This window comes from Pelophylax lessonae (assembly GCF_965119305.1).
Source record: "Pelophylax lessonae genome assembly, chromosome: 2".
Lineage (NCBI taxonomy): Eukaryota > Metazoa > Chordata > Amphibia > Anura > Ranidae > Pelophylax > Pelophylax lessonae.
The window spans coordinates 290,643,924-290,667,449 of record NC_138769.1 but is presented as its reverse complement, the minus strand read 5'-3'; the positions used below and the strand labels follow the sequence as shown (position 1 = coordinate 290,667,449).

At 44.8% G+C, this 23,526-nt stretch overlaps 1 protein-coding gene across 1 annotated transcript in view; it reads right to left on the bottom strand.

The window, feature by feature from the left end:
- Positions 1-23,526, bottom strand: part of SORT1 (sortilin 1) — a 252,133-nt gene that overhangs the window by 6,445 nt on the left and 222,162 nt on the right. The window contains exons 17-19 of the mRNA XM_082244645.1: positions 15,010-15,115; positions 10,696-10,802; positions 884-1,004 (exon numbers count right to left, since the gene is read on the bottom strand). Coding sequence (XP_082100771.1) covers positions 884-1,004; positions 10,696-10,802; positions 15,010-15,115 — 334 coding nt within the window. The remainder of the gene's footprint in view (positions 1-883; positions 1,005-10,695; positions 10,803-15,009; positions 15,116-23,526) is intronic.

The following is a 23,526-nucleotide window of genomic DNA, read 5'->3' as shown; positions in this document are numbered from 1 at the left end:
TGTGCCGAGTTATTTTAAGGGGACAGCAAATTTACACTGTTCTACAAGCTGTACACTCACTACTTTACATTGTAGCAAAGTCTCATTTCTTCAGAGTTGTCACATGAAAAGGTAAAATTTACAAAAATGTGAGAGGTTTACTTACTTACTTTTGTGAGATACTGTACATATATACGCACAGTATATATATATATATATATATATATATATATATATATATATATATATATATGAAGTGGCTTGCTTAAAGTGCTGATTTCAGATGTTTTCTTATATTATTTCTAATTATATTATTTTTTTCATAGGTAAAAGATATCAGAAGGAAAATGTCAGACCACTTGTGTCTAGTAAAAATAGTTTTTTCTAAATGCAAGAAGAAGTTAACATGTTTTGGGGGTTCCAAGGGACCCCTTTGTCAGAGCTGTAAAATATAAATCCAAATGGTACAAAGGAATTTATAAGCCACTTTGTATTATCTTTGTAGCACTTTCCTCTTGATACCTTTGAAAGCATATTTATGGCCATTTTTTGCAGAACTGCCAATTGAGCAGTATTCCATCAAAGACACTCATATTGAGATTATCATATGAAGATCCATCACTTCACACCACACAAGAAATTTCCCATTAACTTTTGTAATGACAGGAAGTAAAGGGAAATTACCAGACACCGATTGCAACAACAACACTACAGAAGCTCTAACTCTTCCTGGTTTTCCCTCATATGAACAAAAACATTTGACTTAATTTGGAGTTTTAAGGTTAGTCTTATATACTGGTCTACTCAAGTTTTACAAAAATCAAAGATAAAAAAAAAAAAAAAAAAGAAGAAAAGTTGTAGTAAAAATATAAAATTATTTTCAATCCATAGCATGTTACACTACCTCATCAGAGTCATCACGGTAACTGTTGCTTCTGTGAGCTGCACCAATGTTTGAATCCAAATGCTCATCTCCTGTAGTATCCACATGCTCCCTCAGGATGGAGTATCTGTGTACAAGGAATCTGTAGGAAATGGACAAAATAAATTAATCAAACTTTCAATAGGAGCCCTTTAAAAAATACAGTACACTCTTTACTTGGAGGGTATATATATTATATAGAATCCCCCACCCCCGAAAAAAAAAAGAAAAGAAAAACGTATCCTTTAGAAGAGATTTAGAAAAATAAATAAGAGGAGAAGAATATCCAATATCACTACATAAATCCCTGCCAAGACCTACCAGGTCTGCATTTAACAACTCAAGTCAGGTGAGGGAGCCCTCCACACAATTCAATATCATACAGAAAAACAAAAATAAATAGATATGGGCTCTACGTCACCATGGTCCTGAAAATAATGATAGTATAGAGTGATTTAATAAGTGTTTGGAAACGCATGAAACATACATGACAGCACTCAACTCATTAAAACCACATACAACTCCTTTATTAAACTGGATTAAAATCAATACATGAGACAACAAAAAAAGTAAAAAATAAAAAACGTACCAGCTACCATCACCACCTAATGTGGTAATCCACTGGCAAGCCAGTATTCGTTTAGATCTCCATGTGAATAAATTATATGGTCTATATTACCTCTTCTTGATTACAGGCTCTATAAAAGCACTTTACTCTTAGTCTCCATTCACACTAGTACGACTTGTCAGGAGACTTGGTCAGCCTGACAAGTCGTGCACCGTCGGGTCCCATAGTGTAGTACAGGAACGGTTCTAATAGGAGCGACACAAGTCGCTCCGACTTAGAAAAAGGGTCCTGTACTACTTCGGGGCGACCTGGAGCGACTTGCATAGACATTCATTTTATGAAGTCTGTGCAAGTCACGCCGAAGTCGCGCTGCACGCGACTTCACAGGTCGCCCCCTAGTCGGATCCGACATAGTGTGAACGGGATCTTAGAGTGTGTAAGGATCACTATTAAAGCAATATTTATAGATGGTTACAATTATGCAGAGCAAGGAGTAAAACATCTGGACTTTCACTTGCATATGATGAACAGTTAACTTAGTTACAGTCTATTCCTCCTTCCTATTCCTTTAGATGCCATTATTACAGTTATCCTCCAGTACATACTTCTAAGATGAAAACATTATTAAAAATAACGTATATGTGGGTGGATTAACTGATCAACAGTACCCATATGTTTTCTGGTTATGATATGGTATATGGATGGATGAACTCCATGGGAAGTTTTCACTCTCGCCCTACTATTCCATCTTGTTGAAGGTGTAACAGTCAGTCTGAATATCTAACACACAGCTGGTTATTTCAGGGGGCCACTGTTGTGGAAATTTTATTGTAATTGTATCTGTATTACTGGGTACTGCTGAGCGCGCGCCAATAACTTTTACAAAAGAGCTAAGAACTGATTAATTGCACTTGGCGTATATGAATATCCAAAAGCGCACTTATTAGCGCAACGGAGTTACTTGCGCATCAAGCGTACATTAAGATCCAAAACAGCCACCTTTATAATTTATTCACATAAAGATCTATAGGAATACTGGAATGCCACATTAAGTGGTGATCTAGAGGTTGGTAGGTTTTTTATTTTTTGTTGTCTCATGTATGCCGATTTCAATTCAGTTTAATAAAGAAATTGTACATGGTTTTAATCAGTTGAGTGCTGTCATGGTGTAGGTTTCACGCGTTTCCATCATTATTATTTTGAGGACCAGGGGGAAGGTAGAGCCCATATCAATATCATCAGAATCATTTGGTGGTTCAAAAGTTTTCCCAAAACTTCAGTACAATATACATGAAGCAGCTCTTTCAGTGTTGAACACCAGGGGCTGGAAAAAGCCTGATTGAGCAAGACATGTAGGGTGAAAATCAGAGGGCAGAGTCTTTGCTATATCATAGCAGCAGCATGGCTAGATTAAGGGCTCATTCACACTATCCGTCCATCGGACGGACTCCATTTATCTCAGCAGGGAATAAATCCGCCGATCCCCTGCTGAGCAGGAGGATGACAGCTGTTCTCCACGCTGTGTGCGGAGACACAGCTGTCAGTTCCCCATACATCTCTATGGGGGAATGGGATGGGAACGGACCAATTAAGACATTTCAGCACATGGACATACCCCCTACCTTATAAATAGACCAGAGCTGCCTGCCATTTTACATTCTGATTTTTGTCAGTGTAGGGAGAGGTTTGCTGTGTGCAGCAGGGACAGATTGTCAGTGACACAAAAGTCCTTTCAAGGACTGGTGTTTGGTATAAGTGTACTATTCTTTGGTGTGCACTATATAGGGTGTAATACACTTATAATATACTTTCTAATATAGAAAGCATATTATAGTGGATTTGTTTTGTGCACTGTGCAGCATTGTGACTGGTGTGGTGAGCGTTTCTGCAGCGATACTACAACTACAAAGAGTGACAAAAGCACTTTTAAAAAAAGTATTATAACTGGTGTGATAGAACAGTGGCCCCCCTAAACGACAGACTGAAGCGGGGTGTTCTCTAACAATATACTTTTATAACAGTGTATTTGTGTCCTGCAAAAATATTGCCTCTTTTGCTGCTTTAACTCTGCTACACACAGCGCCAAACTTACTGGCCAATTTTTTGTATAACTGGTGTGATAAACCAGTGGCCCCCCAAAACCACAGATTGAAGCAGGGTGTTATATACCTTCTTCCACATATACTGCGTTCTCTAGAGACTTTTGTCACAGGGTAATTTAAAAAATGACAGGCAGAGTAAGAGGCAGGCCCTTACGCAGGGGTGGTAGGAGTAGGGTAGGAGCAGTAGGCCAGAGCAAAAGTGTGAAGTTTCAGAAGGTGCGTTCGATTATGTCAAAGGACGCACCAGACTTGGTTGAGTGGCTCACTCAGCCTTCCTCTTATGCACCCTCCTTATCTCTATCTGCACCCTCTTCACTCTCTGCTGTGTGCACCCCCAAAGACACCACCACATACCCTCCGCTTGAGTTACAGGAATTCTTTTCCTATCCATTACAAGACATTTGCGATGCGCAGCCATTCCTGGCATCAGATCAGCAAAAGGAGGTAGCAACAGCCGCCACTCAGCAGTCTGACGACAGTACCCAGATCAGCCAAAGGAGGTTGGTCCCCGCTGTTGCTGCCTACTCTGAGATCTCGAATGTTAGTGGTGGGGAAGGTGGCGTCGATGATGATGTGTCTATGGACGTCACGTGGGCGCCCACAAGAGAGGAAGAGGAGGGGAGCTCAGAGGGAGAGATGGACCAGCAGACAGGGAGGAGAAGCAGGCGGAACTTACATTGCACAGGAGGGACAAAGTAGCAGACTGCTAATGTATCAGGAGCGAGCCATCAACCATGTACAGTCACATCTGGCGCTCCCAGGACGCCGACACATGGCTCCACAAAGTGGGCTTTTTTTAATGTGTCTGCTGCTGACAATAGTGTTGCCATCTGTTGCCTTTGCAGTCAATGCATAAGTCGCGGTAAGCCCAACACTCACCTAGGGACAACCGCCTTAAGAAGGCACCTGGACTCCCATCACCGAGCCCAGCGGGAGCAACGCTGTCAGAACCCACAAAGCCACACTCTAGGCTCTTCTTCTCCTCACAGCTGTCCTCCACTCCACCTTCCATCATGCCGTCCTCACGTTCTGGAAAAAGGCAGGCTTCCGTGGCCCAAATGTTGGAGCGTAAAAAAAAAATTACGCAGCCGGATAACCCTCTTGCCCAACGGTTGACTGCTGGCTTTTCGGAACTGATAGCCTGCCAACTACTGCCATATCTTGCCATAATTAGGGGAATGGAGGGCATCGGCTATGAGGAAAGACTACAAGCACTGAACTTATTCTCTGGAGAAGTGACGATTGAGGGGGGATATGATATCAATGTACAAATACTGTACTGGCGACCCTAGCATAAGGAACAAACTTTTCAGAGAAAGGGAATACAATAAGACACGTGGCTACTCACTAAAACTTGAGGAAAAACGGTTTAACCTTAAAATACGTAAGGGGTTCTTCACTGTCAGAGCAGTAAGGATGTGGAATTCACTTCCACAAGCAGTCGTATCAGCAGGGAGCATTGATAGTTTCAAAAAACTATTAGATGGGCACGTTAAAGACCACAACATACAGGGGTATACAATGTACGGTTAACAGCAAACACACACACACACATCATAGGTTGAACTGGATGGACTGGTGTCTTTTTTCGACCTCGCAAACTATGCAAGATGGGCACTTGAATTTATATGAACTGGCGGACTCTGAGGCCTTTTCGGAAATTTGTGGCCATTGGAACACCACAATGGAAGGTCCCAGGAAGGCAATATTTCTCGCAGAAGGGCATTCCAGAGCTATAGGGCCATGTTCAGAGGCAAGTGAATGTATCTCTGGCACACAGTGTCGGTGCCAAGATACATCTGACCACAGACACGTGGTCTAGCAAACACGGGCAGGGAAGGTATACAACTTTTACTGCCCACTGGATGAACCATCTGACGGCTGTCAGGCATGTAACCCGTGGCACCCGTGTAGATTTGGTTTTACCGCCACAGATTGCATGCAGGCCTGCCTCTTCTCCTCCTCTTCCCTCTCCTCCTCGGCTGACTCCTCCTTTCCGCTACTACCATCTCTTCCGCTGCGCCGCCCAAGATCCCCAGAACCTATTCCACATGCCAGGTGAGACGTTGCCATGCTGTGCTGCGTCTGTTGTGCCTGGAAGCCAAGAGCCACACTGGTTGCACTCCTTTCAGCTTTGCGTTCACAGGCAGATCAGTGGCTGACACCGCTCAATTTGACAGTTGGTAAAGTGGTGCGCGACAACAGTGCCAATCCGCTGAGCCTGCTGAAACAGGGCAACATGTGCCATGCATGGCACGCGTCCTGAACTTGGTCGTGCAGCAATTCGTTGCCAAATACCCTGGGGTCCAGGACGTCTTGCGGTGGGCCAGGAAAATCTTGGGCCATTTAAGAAGATCTTACATAGCCATGGCTCGCCTCGCTGACATTCAGCGGCGACACAGCCTGCCCATCAGGCTTCTTATTATTTGTGACTGCCCAACGCGATGGAACTCAACCTTGTATATGCTTGATAACTGCACGTTTCCTGCTGGAGCAGCCTAACAACTACCTGTACGAACTCTGCGGCAGGACAGGTTCTGGGGAGTTTGGGTTTTTTTCACCGCGTCAGCGGCTGCTCATGCAGACTTCTGCGGCCATTTGGTGAGATCACCAAACTGGTCAGTCACAGCCAGGGCACCATCAGTGACATAGTACCTTACGCCTTCTTTTTGGAGCGTGCATTGCTTTGTGTCATTGATCAAGCCATCGAGGAGCAGGAGCAGGAAGATGAGGAAAGTCGCAATGTTGGATGAATTCCCAGGGGGTGCTACTCCATCTGAGACAAGTCAACAACAGGAGTCTGAAGAGGAGTCAGAGGAGGAGGAGCAAGAAGAGCATGCTTTAAACCTTTCTGGGATCCCCGATGTTGTCCGTGGATGGGGGGGGGGGGGGGGACGAGGACGACATTACCCTGTATGATGAGCAGGAGCCAGGCCACTTCACTACTTCCAGGGGCCTTCATGCTCCAGTGTTTTAACGGGGACCCCCGTATAAAAAGCATAAAGGGCAAGGACCAGTACTGGGTGGCAACGTACTTAGACCCCCGATACAAACAAAAAATGGCAGAAATGTTACCACCATCACAGAGGGCAGTCAGAATGCAGCACTTCCAGGCCTTGCTTCGGGAAATGCTGCATTCTGCTTTTGCGTGCGCTGGTAGAGGAATTTCCACTCACAGAGAAACAGTTGCGGGTACCAATCCAGCAGCGCCTGCAAGAAGAGGGCGTTTTGAAGAGGTGTTGGTCACTTCTGATATGAGATCATTCTTTCAGCCGACCCATCGACAGCTGTACTCCGGATCCAGCATCAGGGAACACCTAGACCAACAGGTGTCCGACTGCATCGGATTAATGGCCGATGTGGACGCACTGAGAAGTGATGAACCCATGGACTACAGGGTGGGCAGGCTTGACCTCTGGCCAGAGCTTGCACAATTTGCAATGCAACTGTTGGCTTGCCCCCCTGTCCAGTGTCCTATCCGAAGGGACGTTCAGCGCAGCAGGGGGGGGGGGGGGGATCGTCACCGATAAGCGCACTCGCCTAACTCAGTGTTGACTACCTCACATTTATAAAAATGAATGAGGCATGGATCTCAGAGGAATTCCACACATGTGACCAGTAGACCATGTTTGATTAAAATTCTTCATGACAGGCCACAAATATCCGCCAGACCGCCATCCACCCATAACAATTCATGGTCCTTGTCTTTGGTAAATACAGCGGCATAAAAAGGCATTTTATGTTCATTCAATGCCTAATTTTTGGGGCCTTTCATGGCCAACAATTATTTATCCTGTCAATGCCGAATGTACCTCCAGCCACAGAATACAGCGTTCTTAGCTATCAGGTGAACGCATGTGGGCTAATTTTTGGGGCCTGGAATGGCCGGGCGACACTTCTGTATCCTGTCAATGCCTAGTGTACCTCCAGCCACAGAATACAACGTTCTTTGCTGTCAGGTAAACGAATGTGGGCTAATTTTTGGGGCCTGAATGGGCGACACTTACTTCTTTATCCTGTGAATGCCTAAATCTTCAGACTGGAATTGAAAATCAATGTGTCTGTAAAAGTTCCGCCGAATTGTGGAACGGATGCGGAACCATTTTACAGCCGTGTGAATGGACCCTATATGTATTTACTGGCTGCTGTCAGTTCTGGCTGATTTAGAAAAAAAAAAAAAAAAAAGAAAAAAAAAAAATTTATGGCAACTTTTCCAATAGCGATATTTCTGTTGTGACAGTGTCCATGTTGTGGGACTATTTGTGCAAAGCTAGTAAGTATTTTGTGGCTGCAAATATGACCTGAAGGTTTTTAAAGTTCGCCTGCCATTAAAGTCAATGGGGCACGCCGCAAACTTGTGGTTAACGAACATTTGAGAAAGTTTGCGGATAACGTTCGAACCGCCCCGGCCGATGTTCGTCCATCACTATTTGTACATGCAATCAAACAACTGCACATATCGGTCTTCCATAATGTGAAGTGCTAACAACAAGGTTGAACAGTTGAATAGTGCAATGTCGTCAATCGTTGGCGTCCAATGATCTAAAATGCCAATGCTGTCCCTTGTTGAGGGAGAGAGATGTTTCTTCCACCAGCCATGCCAGAATAAAAGTGGTCTTGTGGTCATATGCAAACACACACCAAAAAAAAAAAAAGTATTTAACTACTTCCTGCCCACGCTATAGCCAAAAAGATGGCTACAGCACGGGCTTAGTTTGCTGGGGGGGGCGTTCATGGACATCTGCTGCCCGCACGCCCCCTGCGGTGCGCTTTGTGTTTGTCGAGTCCTTTGGACTCAGCTGATCACCGATCGCGGTAAGTGGCCAATCACAGCGGGCCTTTACCACGTGAGCAGTTGTCAGCCAACAACAGCTGATCACAGGAGGTAAACACAAGCAGATTATTGGCTTTTCGTTTCCGATGCGGTCATTGAGAGAAGAAAGCTGATAACCGGAGAAAAGGGGGTTGATCCTCTAAATGGTCTTGCAATAAGGGTTTTGCCACCGTCCCTGGGGTAGTGTGTGTGTGTGTGTGTGTGTGTGTAGATTTGGTGCCTCAAACCAGGTTGTATGGGACTTTCAGGGCAAGTATACAAAGAAAATATGGCATAAACATAAAATTCCAATGATTTATTTGCAAGGTTTTTACAAGATAGTAGACACATTGTCATGTGTGGGTTAAAGACCCGTTTGTGGAGAAGTGAAGAAGTAAGAAGTTAGGTGACAAAGTGAATTAGGGTGACTTTTTGGACATTTTCCTCTTAAATGTTCCATGCATGTGTGTCAGGCCTGGAACTTGTTCAGAGTAACTATCCAGAAATAACCTACGCGTTTCAGCGAATGCCTTTTTCAAGAATAGACACCATGTATCATTCTTTATTGTCTAGTCCATGTAGGGAAAGTTGTTCTCCCGGGTTCCTGAATTGCATCAGGAACTATGCTGCTTAAGCTAGTCACAATGGATAGCGATTTGGTGGAATCCTGTTTGATTCTCGTCAAATAAAGGTTTTAGCAGTGTATGGTTCCAACAGGCAGTGTCTCTCAAGGTGTTTCCTCATTCCTCGCAGCAAGAGTTTACTAGTGCAGGAGAAAAATTTTACAACAAAACAAAACAAAGGCATTTTTGTACTTCTTGTAAAAATCCATTTCTCTGAGTGAGTGACTCTTCAAAAGGGGTACCTTACCGCAAAACGTTTAGAAAACACAAAGGGACATTTAAGACGCTCCCAATCTTTATTAACAAACTTGTCAAAATAGGAGGGATAAGGGAACACCCTTTGCCGCAAGAGACAGCTTGTGGGTGCCAGAAGGGATGGCCATCTCCGCAGCCGCTTCAGCTGCATCCTCTATCTTCAATGTCTCCCGCACATATGGAAATCAGTGTGTCAACCAGCGCCTTCTCGTGCGCAGCTACAGGAGTGAAGGAATTATCCTATCTGATAGATCAGGGAGCGTGGTTACAAACCCTGCAGGGTGGGCCACATCCGTAGCGGCAGAGCCAGATTCAGGATCTGACGAAACAAATGAGGCAGGGGAGGGCGGTGGATGCTTTTTTTTAGCCCGCCGCCAAAAGACCACCTCTATCCAAGAAAGAAGGGACTCCAGGACAGTCGTCAGTGCATCAATGGAGGGCTGGGACCTGCTACCTCTGAGAGGGGGGTCAGGTGGGGAAAACATGCTCCTGAGACTCCATAAAGGTAAAAGGGGAACCTACCAGCAAAAAAGTGTCTAGCACCGCCAGGGGACTCACCCACTGCACTTGTATCACCACAGAGTTACCTAAAGGCAGAGCACTCGCCAACCTGCAGCAGAGAGAGGGGGGACCCCACCAGAACTTCCCCATTCCAGAGTGGCACCAGTCTGCAACAGAGATAGCCAGTATCCACGTACAGTGTCCAGGAAAAAAGGAAACGTGGGAGTCAACACCAGGGGAAAAGGAGGAGCCCCCACGGCCATAATCGCTGCACAGGGGCTCCATTGTCTTGGCTGCCCTTCCTAATGCACGCTGGACCAACTTAAAATGGCCGCCGGACTACACAAACATGGCCACTGGCATAGAGTAACACATAGGGCCCAATACAATGGCGCCAACTATGGCAAAATGGCCACCACACACGGAGCCCATGAGGCTCCAGGGACCCAGGAAGGATCCCTGGAGCCCAGGCCATAGCCACAATGAAAGGGGGGACCCGGGCACAGGACCACAACAGCAATCAGCACCCACCCCAGCGGGGAATTCTATCCCACCAGCGGCATGCATATAGGTACAGTGTTGCACGACCGGTAGACAAGGGGTAAAATGTCATCTTTTTAGTTAGCCTCTCCTTCTACTTTATATTGTATTTAAAAGGGACTTTAGCTATTCCAGTTCCCAACCATACCATGCTTTCATAGCCTACATGTTTTGAGTTATAACTGTCTGCCTAGAAGTATTTGAGGTTACATTCACATTTTACTTGGCTTCTATGCTAGAAATGTCATTTTCATTATACATACCGTCAGACTGGTAGTTCTCTTGCTGCTCACTAATGATATTTATTAATTTAAAAGCTCTAAAAGGAATATTTGCATACCGGCAAAAAACATTTCTCAATACCATGATTGTTACTTCTTTAATCTACTTACCTACCACCACAAACATATTTCTTGATAATTAGGATAGCTGCAGCAACAGCAACTAACAGAACCACAACTACAGATAAAATTAGAGGAATAGAGCTTGCTGTATTGTCCTGGATAAAACAGAGAAAAATAATATTTTGTTAAATACAGTAAGTAAAACATTTGGCTATATTTTTAGCAATAATTATTTCAACCTTCATAAGACTTAATTCAGCATTTTTGTCTACATGCGGATTAAAAGAAGCACAACTTGTGACTGCATATTTTTTTCCAATCAGGGATTGCAAAGTAAGCTTTTTGAGGATAGCAATATCGGAACTACCACTGATAATATTTTTTAAAATGCAAAGTTTAAGGTTTTCATTCTAATCTAAGCTTCACTATTTAGTAGGTCACAGATCTGGGATATAAAACTGTCACCAGTTCACAAAATATATTTTCTAGGATAGACTGTTTGTGCATCATTGTAATAAACGCAAAACCATTGCATCCACCCTCGAAAGCATTGCATACTTGGACCATGTATGAATATCTACCACAATAAACCTTTCTCCACAATTAGCAAAAACCATGGATATCGCTTTTAAGATCATTTTGTCAAAGCAGATAAACTGAAAAAGCTGGACAATTATGTCAAAGATAATAATTATACCCCCAGCCCACACAGTTTTCATTAGGGGTGACATTACCAAAGACTGCCACAAAAGCAAAGAGACAAGGGCCATAAAAGCCAGCCATACATGGATCGAAATCCTACTGGCTCACTAGGGTTCTATCGAATGACTTGTGTACAACCAACCTGTTGGGTTTTTTCCCGAATTATCAGTTCTGCTGGCTATAGCCAGCAACACTGATCAATGTATTCTGCTGGCAGGGAAGGCTCTCTGGCAGAATGCAAAAGCACTGCAGGAGTGACCCCCCCCCCCCCCAATCCCCCTCGAATATGTGGATGGGGAAATCTTGATTTTTTTTTTTTTTTTTTATTGTATGGCCAGCCTTACTTCACTGCTTACCACAATTTGTAAAATCTAAACCAAAAGACAAAACGCTCACTGACCACACAGGACAACCAAGAGTAACTCAAGAAAGAACTCCAATAGTTTGGTCTCTTTTGGCCTAAAACAAAGCTCTTAAGAGGCAGTCACATGTTCCAAGTTTGCAAATAAATGTGAACACCCCATGGCCCCAAAAAGAAAATGCCTACATTTCACAAATAACCACATTGATAGGCAAGTTAACCAAAGATATCACAAAATATCCAATAATTCCTACAATTTCTAATCAAAATCTTTATAACTTGCCATAAACCCATAAAAGTTCACTGAGATAATGGGGGTTGTTTAGCTCAGTGATAGAAGCAATTTAATGAGTCATGCCAGTCCGAACAGTGGTTTTAGGACTTGCTAACCCACTTATTTAAAAATAAAGCAAATTCATTACATCAGAATTTCCCAAACAAGGGTCTTCATCATCAAAACAAACAAGTTCAACATACTGAACCACTTGGTCCGCTCTTCAGCAGTACTGGTGCTTAGGCCCCAAACCTTGGCCCTTGATTGATCCCTCAGAACATCTCACCCAGCTCTCCGAGCTTTCCTGACTCAATCAGCCTGCAGCTCCCTACTGTGGCCTCTCTATAGGGGGAATCTCCTAGCACCCAGGGCTCTTTCACTATTTAGACTTACAGCTTCCTTATGTTCCCCGGACTCAACTAGTCGCCTTCAGCTATCCCAGTCCTGCAGACTAGCTTAGCAGTCCCGACTCTCTTGGCCGGATGAAAAATGGAGTCTCTTCTCCAACAGAGTGCCGTCTCTTGATTACAGCACCTATGTCTCCTAATAGAACACAAACCTGTCTCCAAAAGAGAGCCCTGAGCTTTGTCCAACCGCATCATTATAATGGCTGCGCACATCTGCACACTCAGCTGCTGGTCTTTTGCAAGGGCTGGACACTGGCTTGGAGATTTCTTCCCTCCCTAAGCAACTTGAAATCTCCAAACTAAGGAGACCAATCCAGAAATACCAAAATGCGGAGAAAAATGTAATAAAGCTTTCCGCTCATAATAAATACTCTGAGTCCTGCACTCTGCATACATGCAAACTCAATGCCCTTTCTAAAACCATTTTTACAGTGAAAGGGCCTTGCCTTGCACTGTCAATAGCACCTAAAAGCTCTAAAACTTTTTTAAAGTATTTGTGAACACAAGACCATAGGAAGACAGCGGATAGTATTTGGGGAACTACACTACTGCGCAAACGTTTATGTGTAAAAAAATACTGAAAATTAAGAATGAAATAGAAAAGAAATAAAAATAGAAGTGTTAATAGTTTATGCTCATCAATTAATAAAATGAAAAGTAAACAGAAGAGAAATCCAAATCAATATCTGGTGCGACCACCCTTTGCCTTCAAAACAGCATCAATTCCTCTAGGTACACGTGCGCACAGTTTTAGAAGGAACTCGACAGGTAGATTGTTCCAAACATCTCTGAGAACTAACCACAGATATGCTGTGGATGTAGGCTACCTCAATCCCTTCCGTCTCTTCATGTAATCCCAGACAAACGGTGTACCTAGGTCCCACTGGTTTCTACCAGTTCTATGCTGGTAGCATCGCTGAACATCTTCTGATGCTTACTTGCATGCTTACTTCTCTTCATTACATTTCCTTGGCCAGCCACTGCATCTACAGTTCTCAATATTTCCGGTTTCTTTGTGCTTATTCAAAAGAGCTTGAAAAGCACATCTGGAAACCTTAGTCTGCTTTAAAATCTTTGCCTAGGAGAGAACTTGCGGATGCGTTATATATACCTTGTGTCCTGCTATACTGACTATAGGAAATGGACCCTCCCCCACACCACCCAGCCCATGATGTGTTTTTAACAAGTCCCTTGCTGGGATCCCTCATCACCTACATCCTCCTGTTCCCAAGTTTCACACTGACTTTAAACCTGAAAACCATCCACACCTCAACCTTATGGTGTTTAATGTTCATTTAAACTTGCACATAGGCAGCTCATGGCACCATGACAGGTAAACCCATAAATGCAATTGGAAACCTCTACTGAGCTTGATTCCCATTTTTCATAACACTCAGAATTTTTAATCAGTTTATCTGCACTCATGTCCAACTTAACTTGGTGCCAAATGTTCAATGTTATGTCCATTCATTTTGCTTAAATTGCGGGGGGGGGGGGGGGGGGGTTGGGAAATGATGTTCCTGAATTCCTACCCTGCATGCTTATTTTAATTCAGTGACTTACTAGGTAGTGAATCAAGAATTAGAATGAAAAGCCTGTACTTTAAAACATTAAAGCGGAGTTCCGGCCACAACATTTTTTTTTTCAATAAAAATACCCCCGGGACAGTCAGGGCTAGTACATTCCACAATGGATAGCCTCTGTACTGTTCCGGGTCGCACTTACCTTTTAGAAGAAATACTTACCTTGAAAATTTCTTCTCCAGCGCTGCCGAGATGGCAGCTGAAGCCAGCGCGTCCTCTTCCGTGTCCTCTTCTCCCAGAATGCGCGTCATCCCTCCACAGCTTCTGGGCATGCCCAGAAGCTGTTTAGCAGGGAATGAGGCGCCGCACCGGAAGTGACGAGCGGGGCCAGTGCAGGCGCATTGATTCCTGGGAGCGATGACGTTCAGCTCCCAGGAATCAGTGCAAAGAGGAAGTGACGGCGCGGGCCGCGGCCGCAGAGGGAGGAAGTGGAAGAAAGGTGAGAATATTTTTCTTCAATAACAAGGTAAGTAAACAAAAAGAAAAAAAAATCGTAACTATCCATTTCTTTTTTAGGTGACAAATAGCAAGCGGATGGCCCAAAATCGATGTTGATTTTGTGGCCGGAACTCCGCTTTAATCTAGCAATGATAGCCTCCACATTAGTCTGGCACCATTTTACAGACAATTAAGACAGACACTCTCATACAATGCAAGTAAATACAGTGTGGTTAATTTACGAAAACTAGAGTGTGCAAAATTTAGTGCAGCTGTGCATGGTAGCCAATCAGCTTCTAACTTCAACTTGTTCAATTAAGGTTTGACTAAAGAACCCTGGAAGCGGACTGGTTTCAATGCAGAGCTGCACCAGATTTAGCACTCTCCAGTTTTAGTGAATCAACTTTAGTACGTTGTTATCAATGGATTGAAAGAAAGGAGTAAGCCCCATGAAGTAGCTCTCAGACACAGGGCTTAAAAAAAAAAAAAAAAATACTGCTTTTTATAGTAAGTGTGATGACCATGACTATGTAAATTATGGCCCTTATGAAATGTAAAACTGGCAGTGGTTTTTTTTTTTTAATTATTATCTGTTACCTGCATTTTTTCTGGCCCATCAACTGGACATTTCTTCTTCATGTCCATTTCTTGACGCGTGGGGTTCATGCCACCGATGCACTTGTCTCCAGGGATCTTACGATACCTAATAAAAGCCAGAATCAGCTTGGTAAAATAAGGAAATTAAGGCGTTTCATGGAATTAACAGAGGATTGAGTGAGACCTAATACACCAGAAGACAACAGCATAGACTGCACTTGAGCTAAGGACCAAATCAGTTAACCAGGATTAAGCCCAGGTTCACACTGGGGCAGTTTCAGTCTAACTTTTGGGGGCAATTTCACAGACCTCTGTGCGGGTTCCTGCACAGATGTCTATGGAAATTGCCCTCCCTCCCAAATCGCCAAAAGTAGTACAGAAACTACTTTTGGGAATCAGTGCGGAGCCGCAAAGTCAGCGTCGCACCGATTTGGACAGTGCCATATTATCGACAATTGCCTCCGAATTTACATGTCAAATCGGACCAATGTGAAGGTGAAATGTGAGAAAAAAAAATGATTTTTCTGGTCTTTGTACATCTAGCTCTTTTTTTTCCACAAACCTTTCATTATATACAGTACTGTGCAACATTTTTAGGCAGGTGTAAAGTGCTGTAAAGTAAGAATGTTAAAAAAAAAAAAATGTAGCTGTTCATTTTTATTTAATTTACAACATGCAAAGTGAGCGAATAGAAGAAAAATCAAATAAATATTAAATATTTGGTGCAACTACCCTTTGGCTTTAAAATAGCATCAATTCTTCTAGCTAGATACAGTGCTTGTGCACAGAGTTTGATGCAACTCGAGGAAAGTTGTTGCAAACATCTTTGCGAACTAGCCACATATCTTCTGTGGATGTAGGCTGCCTCAAACAAGTATGTCTCATCAAGTAATCCCACACAGACTCGATGCTGAGGTCAGGGCTCTGTGGGAACCAAACGATCACTTCCAAGACTGAAGAGGATTATGGACATTGGACATTTGGAATAGTTGTCCTGCAGCAGAATAAATGTGGGGCCAACTACATGCCTCCCTGAGGGTATGGCATGATGGATAGGTATCTGCTTGTATTTCTCAGCATTGAAGACCCAATTGATCGAGCAATGTTGAGGACTTTAGACACAGTGGTCGGCTAAAGAAACAATACAGCAGATGAAAGACATCAGGCTTGCTTCCCTTCGACATCGGAACATGCCATCAGCACAGAACTGGTGGAAACAAGTAGGATCCAGGTACACCCATCTATTGTCTGGAGAGGTCTTCCCAGAAGTGTTCTTCATGGAAAAATTGTGGCAAAAAAATAAAAATAAATACCTCCGACGTGGAAACAAGGCTAAAAGACTCAACCATGCAGGAAAACATAGGAAATTGGGTGCAGAAAAGTGGCAGCAGGTGCTCTGGCCTGATGCGTCAAAATTTGAAGTATTTGACTGTAGCAGGAGGCAGTTTGTTTGCCGAAGAGCGGTACAATTAGTGCCTGCAGGTAACAGCGAAGAAGGGTGATGGTTCCTTGCAAATTTGGGGCTGCTTTTCCACAAAAATTTAATTGGATTTGGTCAGGATCAATGTTTTCCTCAATACTGAGAAATATAAGCAGATACTTCGCTATTATGCCTCACCATCATAAGTCTAAAAAAGGAGCCTGCTGCACTTCTGGAAAATCATGTGCAAAAGATCATGCCCTTGGAAAGTCCTCACATTTAAGACCCATTGAGGAAGTCCTACAGTGAGGGAAAAAAGTATTTGATCCCTTGCTGATTTTATACGTTTTGCCACTGACAAAATAAACCTACCATTAAAATTATAGACTGATAATTTGTTTAAGTGTGAGACAGAACAAAAATATTCAGAAAAACGCATTTTAGAAAAAGTTGTAATGGGATTTTTGACTTCCTGTAAAATCCATTTCTCTGATAGTAATGGACGGACACAGCTCATCATGACCGTAGGGTTATACTGCTCGCTACAGGAGTAGGACACTAGGCAGAGAAAAGATTGAGCACGCCTTTGGGGCTGTATTCCCACTTCCTGCTACAGGTATTCAGTTTTGTAGCAAGCAGTGTCCGAAGAAAAAAACCCAAATCCAAGGAGGGGCTGGTTCTGTGTCAGTCAATGAACATCAAAGAAATGGATTTTACAGTAAGTCAAAAATCCCATTTTCTCTTTTGTTCATTGGTGGACAGCTCTTCATCCTCATGACCGTAGGGACATCCCAAAGCAGTGTCGAACATGAGGGATGGGAACAGCAGAAAAACCAAACTTCCCCAAGGCTAAACCTTGCCAACCAGGTAACATGGAGCTCAACTGTAAACTGGAGCTCAACCGAAAAAAAAAAAAACACACTCGAGGACAAGTCCTCTAAACCCCACACTGCAAATCTTTGCAGCCAAAAGAAGCATCGGCAGATGCCAATACATCCACTTTAAAAAAGTTGTGAATGTGTGCACAGACGACCAAGTTGCGGCCTTGCAAACTTGAACCACTGACGCCTGATGGAAGGCCCAGGAGGCACTAAGACCCCAAGTAGAGTGCGGCCTGACAGGGAAAGGAGGGACCTGACCCTTAATAGAATAGCCCTGAACCACAGTCTGCCTGATCCATCTGGAAATGGTCGCAGCAGAAGCAGCCAGCCCTTTGAGAGGCCCATCCATGAGAACAAACAGGGAGTCAGACTTCCTTAACGACTGTAGCGGTCAGGTACACCTTGATTGCCCGAACCACATCAAGGGAATGCAAGGCAACTTCCAGGGATGCTTAGGCCACAAGGAGGGCAACAATGTCTTCATTCAGATGAAAATGTGAGACAACCTTTGGAAGGAACGACAGACACAGTCTAAGAACCACCTTACCCCTGTGAACCACTATATAAAAAGGTGGATGACAAGACAGAGCCGCCAGCTCAGACACCCTGTGCGCAGAAGTAATAGATACTAAAAAGGTCACCTTCTGGGACAACGCAAGCAATGGTACTCAAAGGCCAAAAGCTGCTAGACCCCTCACTGGAAAAAAGCCAATATTCGAGTCACCAAAAAGAATGAGGGTGAACTCCAAGAGACTCACAACACGCAATGTACGTCTTCCAAGTACAATGGTAAAGCTTTGTGGAAGTAGATTTAGTAGATTTTAAAAGCGTAGGAATCACTGAATCAGACAACCCTCTATCCTTCAGCACCTGGCTTTCAACAGCCAAGCAGTCAAAGCCAGCGACAAAAGCAGGATGGAAAATCGGTCCTCGAGACAACAAATCTTTCCTGAGAGGAAGCCTGGAAGGAGCATTGGCAACTATCTGTACCAATATGGAAAACAACTGCGCTAGTCCAAAATAAAGCAGCAACCTCAAGTGTGACCGACACCCCAAAAGTCCAATGTAAAAAATAAGTTGCGCTAGAGAGGATGTGTATAAATTATATTGAAAAAAGTCCGTGTATTGTCCAGAATTTTGGAAACAAATGAGGTAACTTGTGCAGGTACCGCTTACCGGAAACAGAATGTAAGTAAGCCCATCAATATGACTCCAATAAGCCTCAGGTGATGGATCCAGGTGGACCTTCCGGTTCCAACGTAGATCCCTCAGTGAAATGGTGACATGTGTGATACAAAAAAACAGAACGCCATAGCGTAAAACCAAAAAACAAAAAAATATATATTGACACCCAAGGTGAGTGGGAACACCAACGCTCCCGTGTTGAAGGGAAATTGAATTGTGTAAAGAAAAGACTTGACCACCACAGAAGCTCGATAGGTACTCCTTACCAGATTTAAAAGAAAAAGCACCACATAGACCAAAGGATTCCCCCAGTAGGACAGCAGCTTACCACAAAGATGTGTGTGAAGAGCATATAGACTGTTGAACTGGTATATCCCGACCATGCAAATCAAAAAGGGGAGAAGCACCACTAACGGTTAAACACCCTTCGGTGCTTCTCCCCTTTTCTTTACACAATTCAATTTCCCTTCACCACTGGAGCGTTGGTGTTCCCACTCACCTTGGGTGTCAATATATATTTTTTTGTTTTTTGGTTTTACGCTATGGCGTTCTGTTTTTTTGCATCACACATGTCACCATTTCACTGAGGGATCTACGTTGGAACCGGAAGGTCCACCTGGATCCATCACCTGAGGCTTATTGGAGTCATATTGATGGGCTTACTTACATTCTGTTTCCGGTAAGCGGTACCTGCACAAGTTACCTCATTTGTTTCCAAAATTCTGGACAATACACTGACTTTTTTCAATATAACTATCTGTACCAGATCAGCGTATCAAGACTGGTGAGGCAAATCTGGAGCCACCAGGATGACGGGCATCCCTTCTGCCTCCATCCTGCGCAGGAGTCTCGGCAGAAGTTTGAGAGGAGGAAAGGCGTATATCAGACGATAATGACTCCAGGGAGCCACTAAGGCATCTGTGGCGTCGGCTAGAGGATCCCGAGACCGTGCCACAAACCTCTGTTTGACTGAGATAGTCCGCCAGCCAATTTTCCACTCCTGGAATGTGCACAGCAAAGATGACTGGAACGAACCATTCTGCACACCTTAGAATCCCAGCTACTTCCCAAGCCGCCAGGACACTTGCTGTGCCCCCTTGGTGATTGACATAAGCCACAGCCGTGGCATTGTCCGATTTCATGCGTACCGGACACCCCTGGAGACGATTTGTTCAATGATCCAGACAAAGCCTTGGAGCTCCAGTACATTGATCAGTTGCCTGGACTCTTCCAGAGTCCAGACCCCTTGAGCGCACTCCGTGCCAAGGACGCCTCCCCGCCCGGATAGACTGACATCCGTGGTGACAATCGCTCAGTACAGGAGAAGAAAGATTTGTTTACCTGGAGAAGTCGGAGAGCGAAGCCACCAAACCAGGGACCCCCTCGTGCTCCGGCTCAACAGAATCAGATTGTCCAGAGACTGAGGATCCTTGTTCCATTTCACCAGAATCTTTTTGCAGAGAGCTCGTGTGGAACTGTGCAAACAGAACTGTCTCAAAAAGGTAGACACCATCAGGCCCAGCAACCAAATGAAGTCCAAAGAAATGACCGTCTGCTGGACAGCAGAAGCAAGATCGCCTCCTACAACTTCTGAAGTTTTGCCTTTGAGGGAGAAACTCCAGAGTCAGTGCCAAATATTCCGGGTTCGTGGACGGAACCAGAGCAAACTACTGAAAATTCAGAATCCAACCAAACTCCCTCAGCATTTGTAGAGTGATCTTCAAGTTGGCCAACAGACCAGTCAAAGGCTCTGCTAGTAAAAGCAGATTGTCCAGGTACCCCAGTACCGCCATCCCCCACTGACGTAGCAATGCTAGCACCGACACTTTGAGGACCTGAGGAGTGGAGGAGAGACCAAAGGGCAACGCCACAAATTGATAATGCTCCTCGCCCACGGCAAAGTGGAGGAAGTGCTGATGGGAGACACAGATGGGAATGTGAAGGTAAGCGTCCTTGATGTCCATGGATGCGGGAACATTCCTCTGATGTAGGGACGCCATTACCGTGTAAATGGATTCCATTCGGAACTTCTGAACTTGTACAAAGCAGTTAAGTGCCTTGAGGTCCAGAATTGGACGCACTTTGCCCTGCTTCCTAGGAACCGTAAACAGGTTTGAATAGAAACCTTGAAAACGTTCCGACATGGAAACTGGAACAATCACTCCTTTAAGTAACAGGTCTTGCACTGCCCCATATAGATCCTTTAAGAGATCTGGGGATAAGTGTAGGCTGGAAGGGAAAGTACCTTTCCAACAGATATGATCAAAACACAATCTCTCAGCCGGATCGAATGACTTAGTGGACCCAATTGTTCTGTATCAGGGAGGTTCATGGGTCCAGAAAACAGCCAAGACATCCCCCCACCCCTAATGCAGGTGAGGGCGCCCCTTCATGCAGAGGAATTTTTGTCCTGAGTCCTGGCAGACCCTGCTCTAGGTTTGCCCGACCAAGACTTCTTGGAACCCCCATTGGAGGCCCTGAAGGCTTTAGATCCCTTGTCCTGAGATCCTGAGGGACGATAAGGCAGATTGTGAGCAGAAAAGGAAGAACTCCACCTGCGACGGGACTCCTTACCCTTGGAAGCCTGAGGAAGAAGAGAATGCTTTCCTCTTGAGGCCTTTGAAAATGTCATCCTAGGAAGCTCCAAACAGGTGTTCCCCCATGAACGAAGATCAGGCAAGGCCTTCGGCCAGATAATGCGCCCCAGGACCACTGCTGAAACAGACAGTCTAGAAAGCAGGGAAGCAGCATCCAAAGAGGCGTCACAGACGAACTGTAGCCCTTGGACCAACTGATCCGCCAATTCCACAAAAGGCAGGAGGGAGCGGCTTCTCCTCCAGGTCCTGGGGTAAAACTTTAGCTCATTGAACTATAGCTTGTGACACCAAGGTGATGGTAAACACCGGCCCAAGTGCCGACCCAGACACAGTGAACATATGGCGGGTCAAGGTCTCGGACCGTCTATCGGCCAGGTCAGAGAAGACCGGGGACACTTCCACTGGTATGACAGTGGCTTTACTCAACCTGGAAACTGGAGAGTCCACTATAGGAGGTACCGTCCATTTTTTTGGAGTGACTCCCCACAAGGGACTGCATTGCAAAACGCTTAGGGATTGCAAAAGGTGAGTTTTAGGAACCCCCACTGTTTTGAGACAATATCGTCAAAGAAGGCGGGAAAGGGGAACACCTTTGCTGTTTGGGAGGACCTGTGGGTGCCAAAAGGTGACCCGCGCCTCTGATGCTGCGTTAGTCGCATCTTCCATTTGTAAGGTTTCCCGCACCGATACAATCGGTGCATCCACTTGCGCTTTTTCATGTGCGGCTAGAGGAACAGAAGAGTCATCCTCGCTATCTGATCACACAGGGTGTGTGGACGCAGACCCGAAGGGTAACTAGCATCTGCAGTGACCGAATCAGATCACAGCAAGCTATCTGCACTCACGTGGCGATCAGGGAGAAGAATAGCACTATTTCACACACTAGAGGCTGAGGAAGAACTTCCCACCGCCAAATCGCCACCCATGTGAAGTCCAAAAACATGGCCGCTGCCATTTTCAATGGGAAAATGGCCACCGAGGCTACACAAACCTGGCCGCCGATCTGTAGCACACAAGCCTACAAGAAAACGAACAAGAGTCCCCACCAGGCCCGTCTCCCTCACGGAGCGAATGTTTTGGCACTGGCGGTGCATTGGACACAAGCCGCAATAGACCACCAAGCTGGGGGACGGGGAGACGCGGTTGGGAAGGAAGGTAACACGGGGGTCCGACCATCCCTGGGAAGGGCCCATCTCCCCCCCAAAACCCATCAGGGGTAGAGGGGGGACATATACTTACCACACCAGGAACAGGGTGGGCACCGCTCCGGATAGGACACCATTCCATCGTAATGTGGGTGCTGTTGGCCAGGAGGTAATGCTGCTACTGAGTCCAAAAGCCAGTTTGTATGCGCCTTGCGAGACGTTTAACTCGCAGGCCAGCCCCCGTCCAGTGGGGATAGGTCATGGCTGACCGAGCGTGGAGCTGCGGTCTGCATGTGCTCGCTGGGCAGGCTGAGGATCTAGATTATCCAGTTTGTCACCCAAACCGGCAGTTGATAAACAAATCAAATAAATAAAATGAGGGAAAAAATTCCATTTAAAAAAAAAAAAAATGCTAGGACCAGAGATCCCAGCAAGGAACTAGGTCCTTAATCCTGACTAGGCAGAAAAAAACTGAATACCTATAGCAGGAAGTGAGAGTATACCCCCAAGGACTGCCCCATAGGGGTGCTCAAGCTTTTCTCTGCCTAGTGTTCTACTCCTGTGGGGGCAGTATAACCCTACGTTCATGAAGATGAAGAGCTGTGTCCGTCAATGAACAAAAAGAGAAAAAATTATTTGCATTTTAAAGAGTGAAAAAGGTATTTAATTCCCTATCAATCAGCAAGATTTCTGGCTCCCAGGTGTCTTTCATACAGGTAACGAGCTGAGATTAGAAGCACTCTTATAGGTCCTAATCTCAGCTTGTTACCTGTATAAAAAACACCTGTCCACAAAAGCAATCAGATTCCAATCTCTTCACCATGGCCAAGACCAAAGAGCTGTCCAAGGATGTCAGGGACAAAATTGTAGACCTACACAAGGCTGGAATGGGCTACAAGTCAATCTCCGTCTGGGGCTCCATGCAAGATCTCACCTCGTGGCGTTCCAATGATCATGAGAACGGTGAAAAATCAGCCCAGGACTACACCGGACAATCTTGTCAATGATCTCAAAGCAGCTGGGAAAACAATTGGTAACATACTACGTCGTGAAGGAATGAAATCCTGCAGCACCTGTAAGGTCCCCCTGCTCCAGAAAGCACAATGGGGATGTCAGAAAGGCAACCAAAATGTTTAACTAAGGAGTCTGGCTGGTCTGACTTCTAGCCCTGTGATTACAGAGCAGTGTTAATTTTGGAAGCAAATTTCGATTTAGTTTTAGTCATAGTCTTTTGACTAAAATGCCATTTTAGTTTTAGTCATATCTCCAGTACATTTTAGTCGACTAAA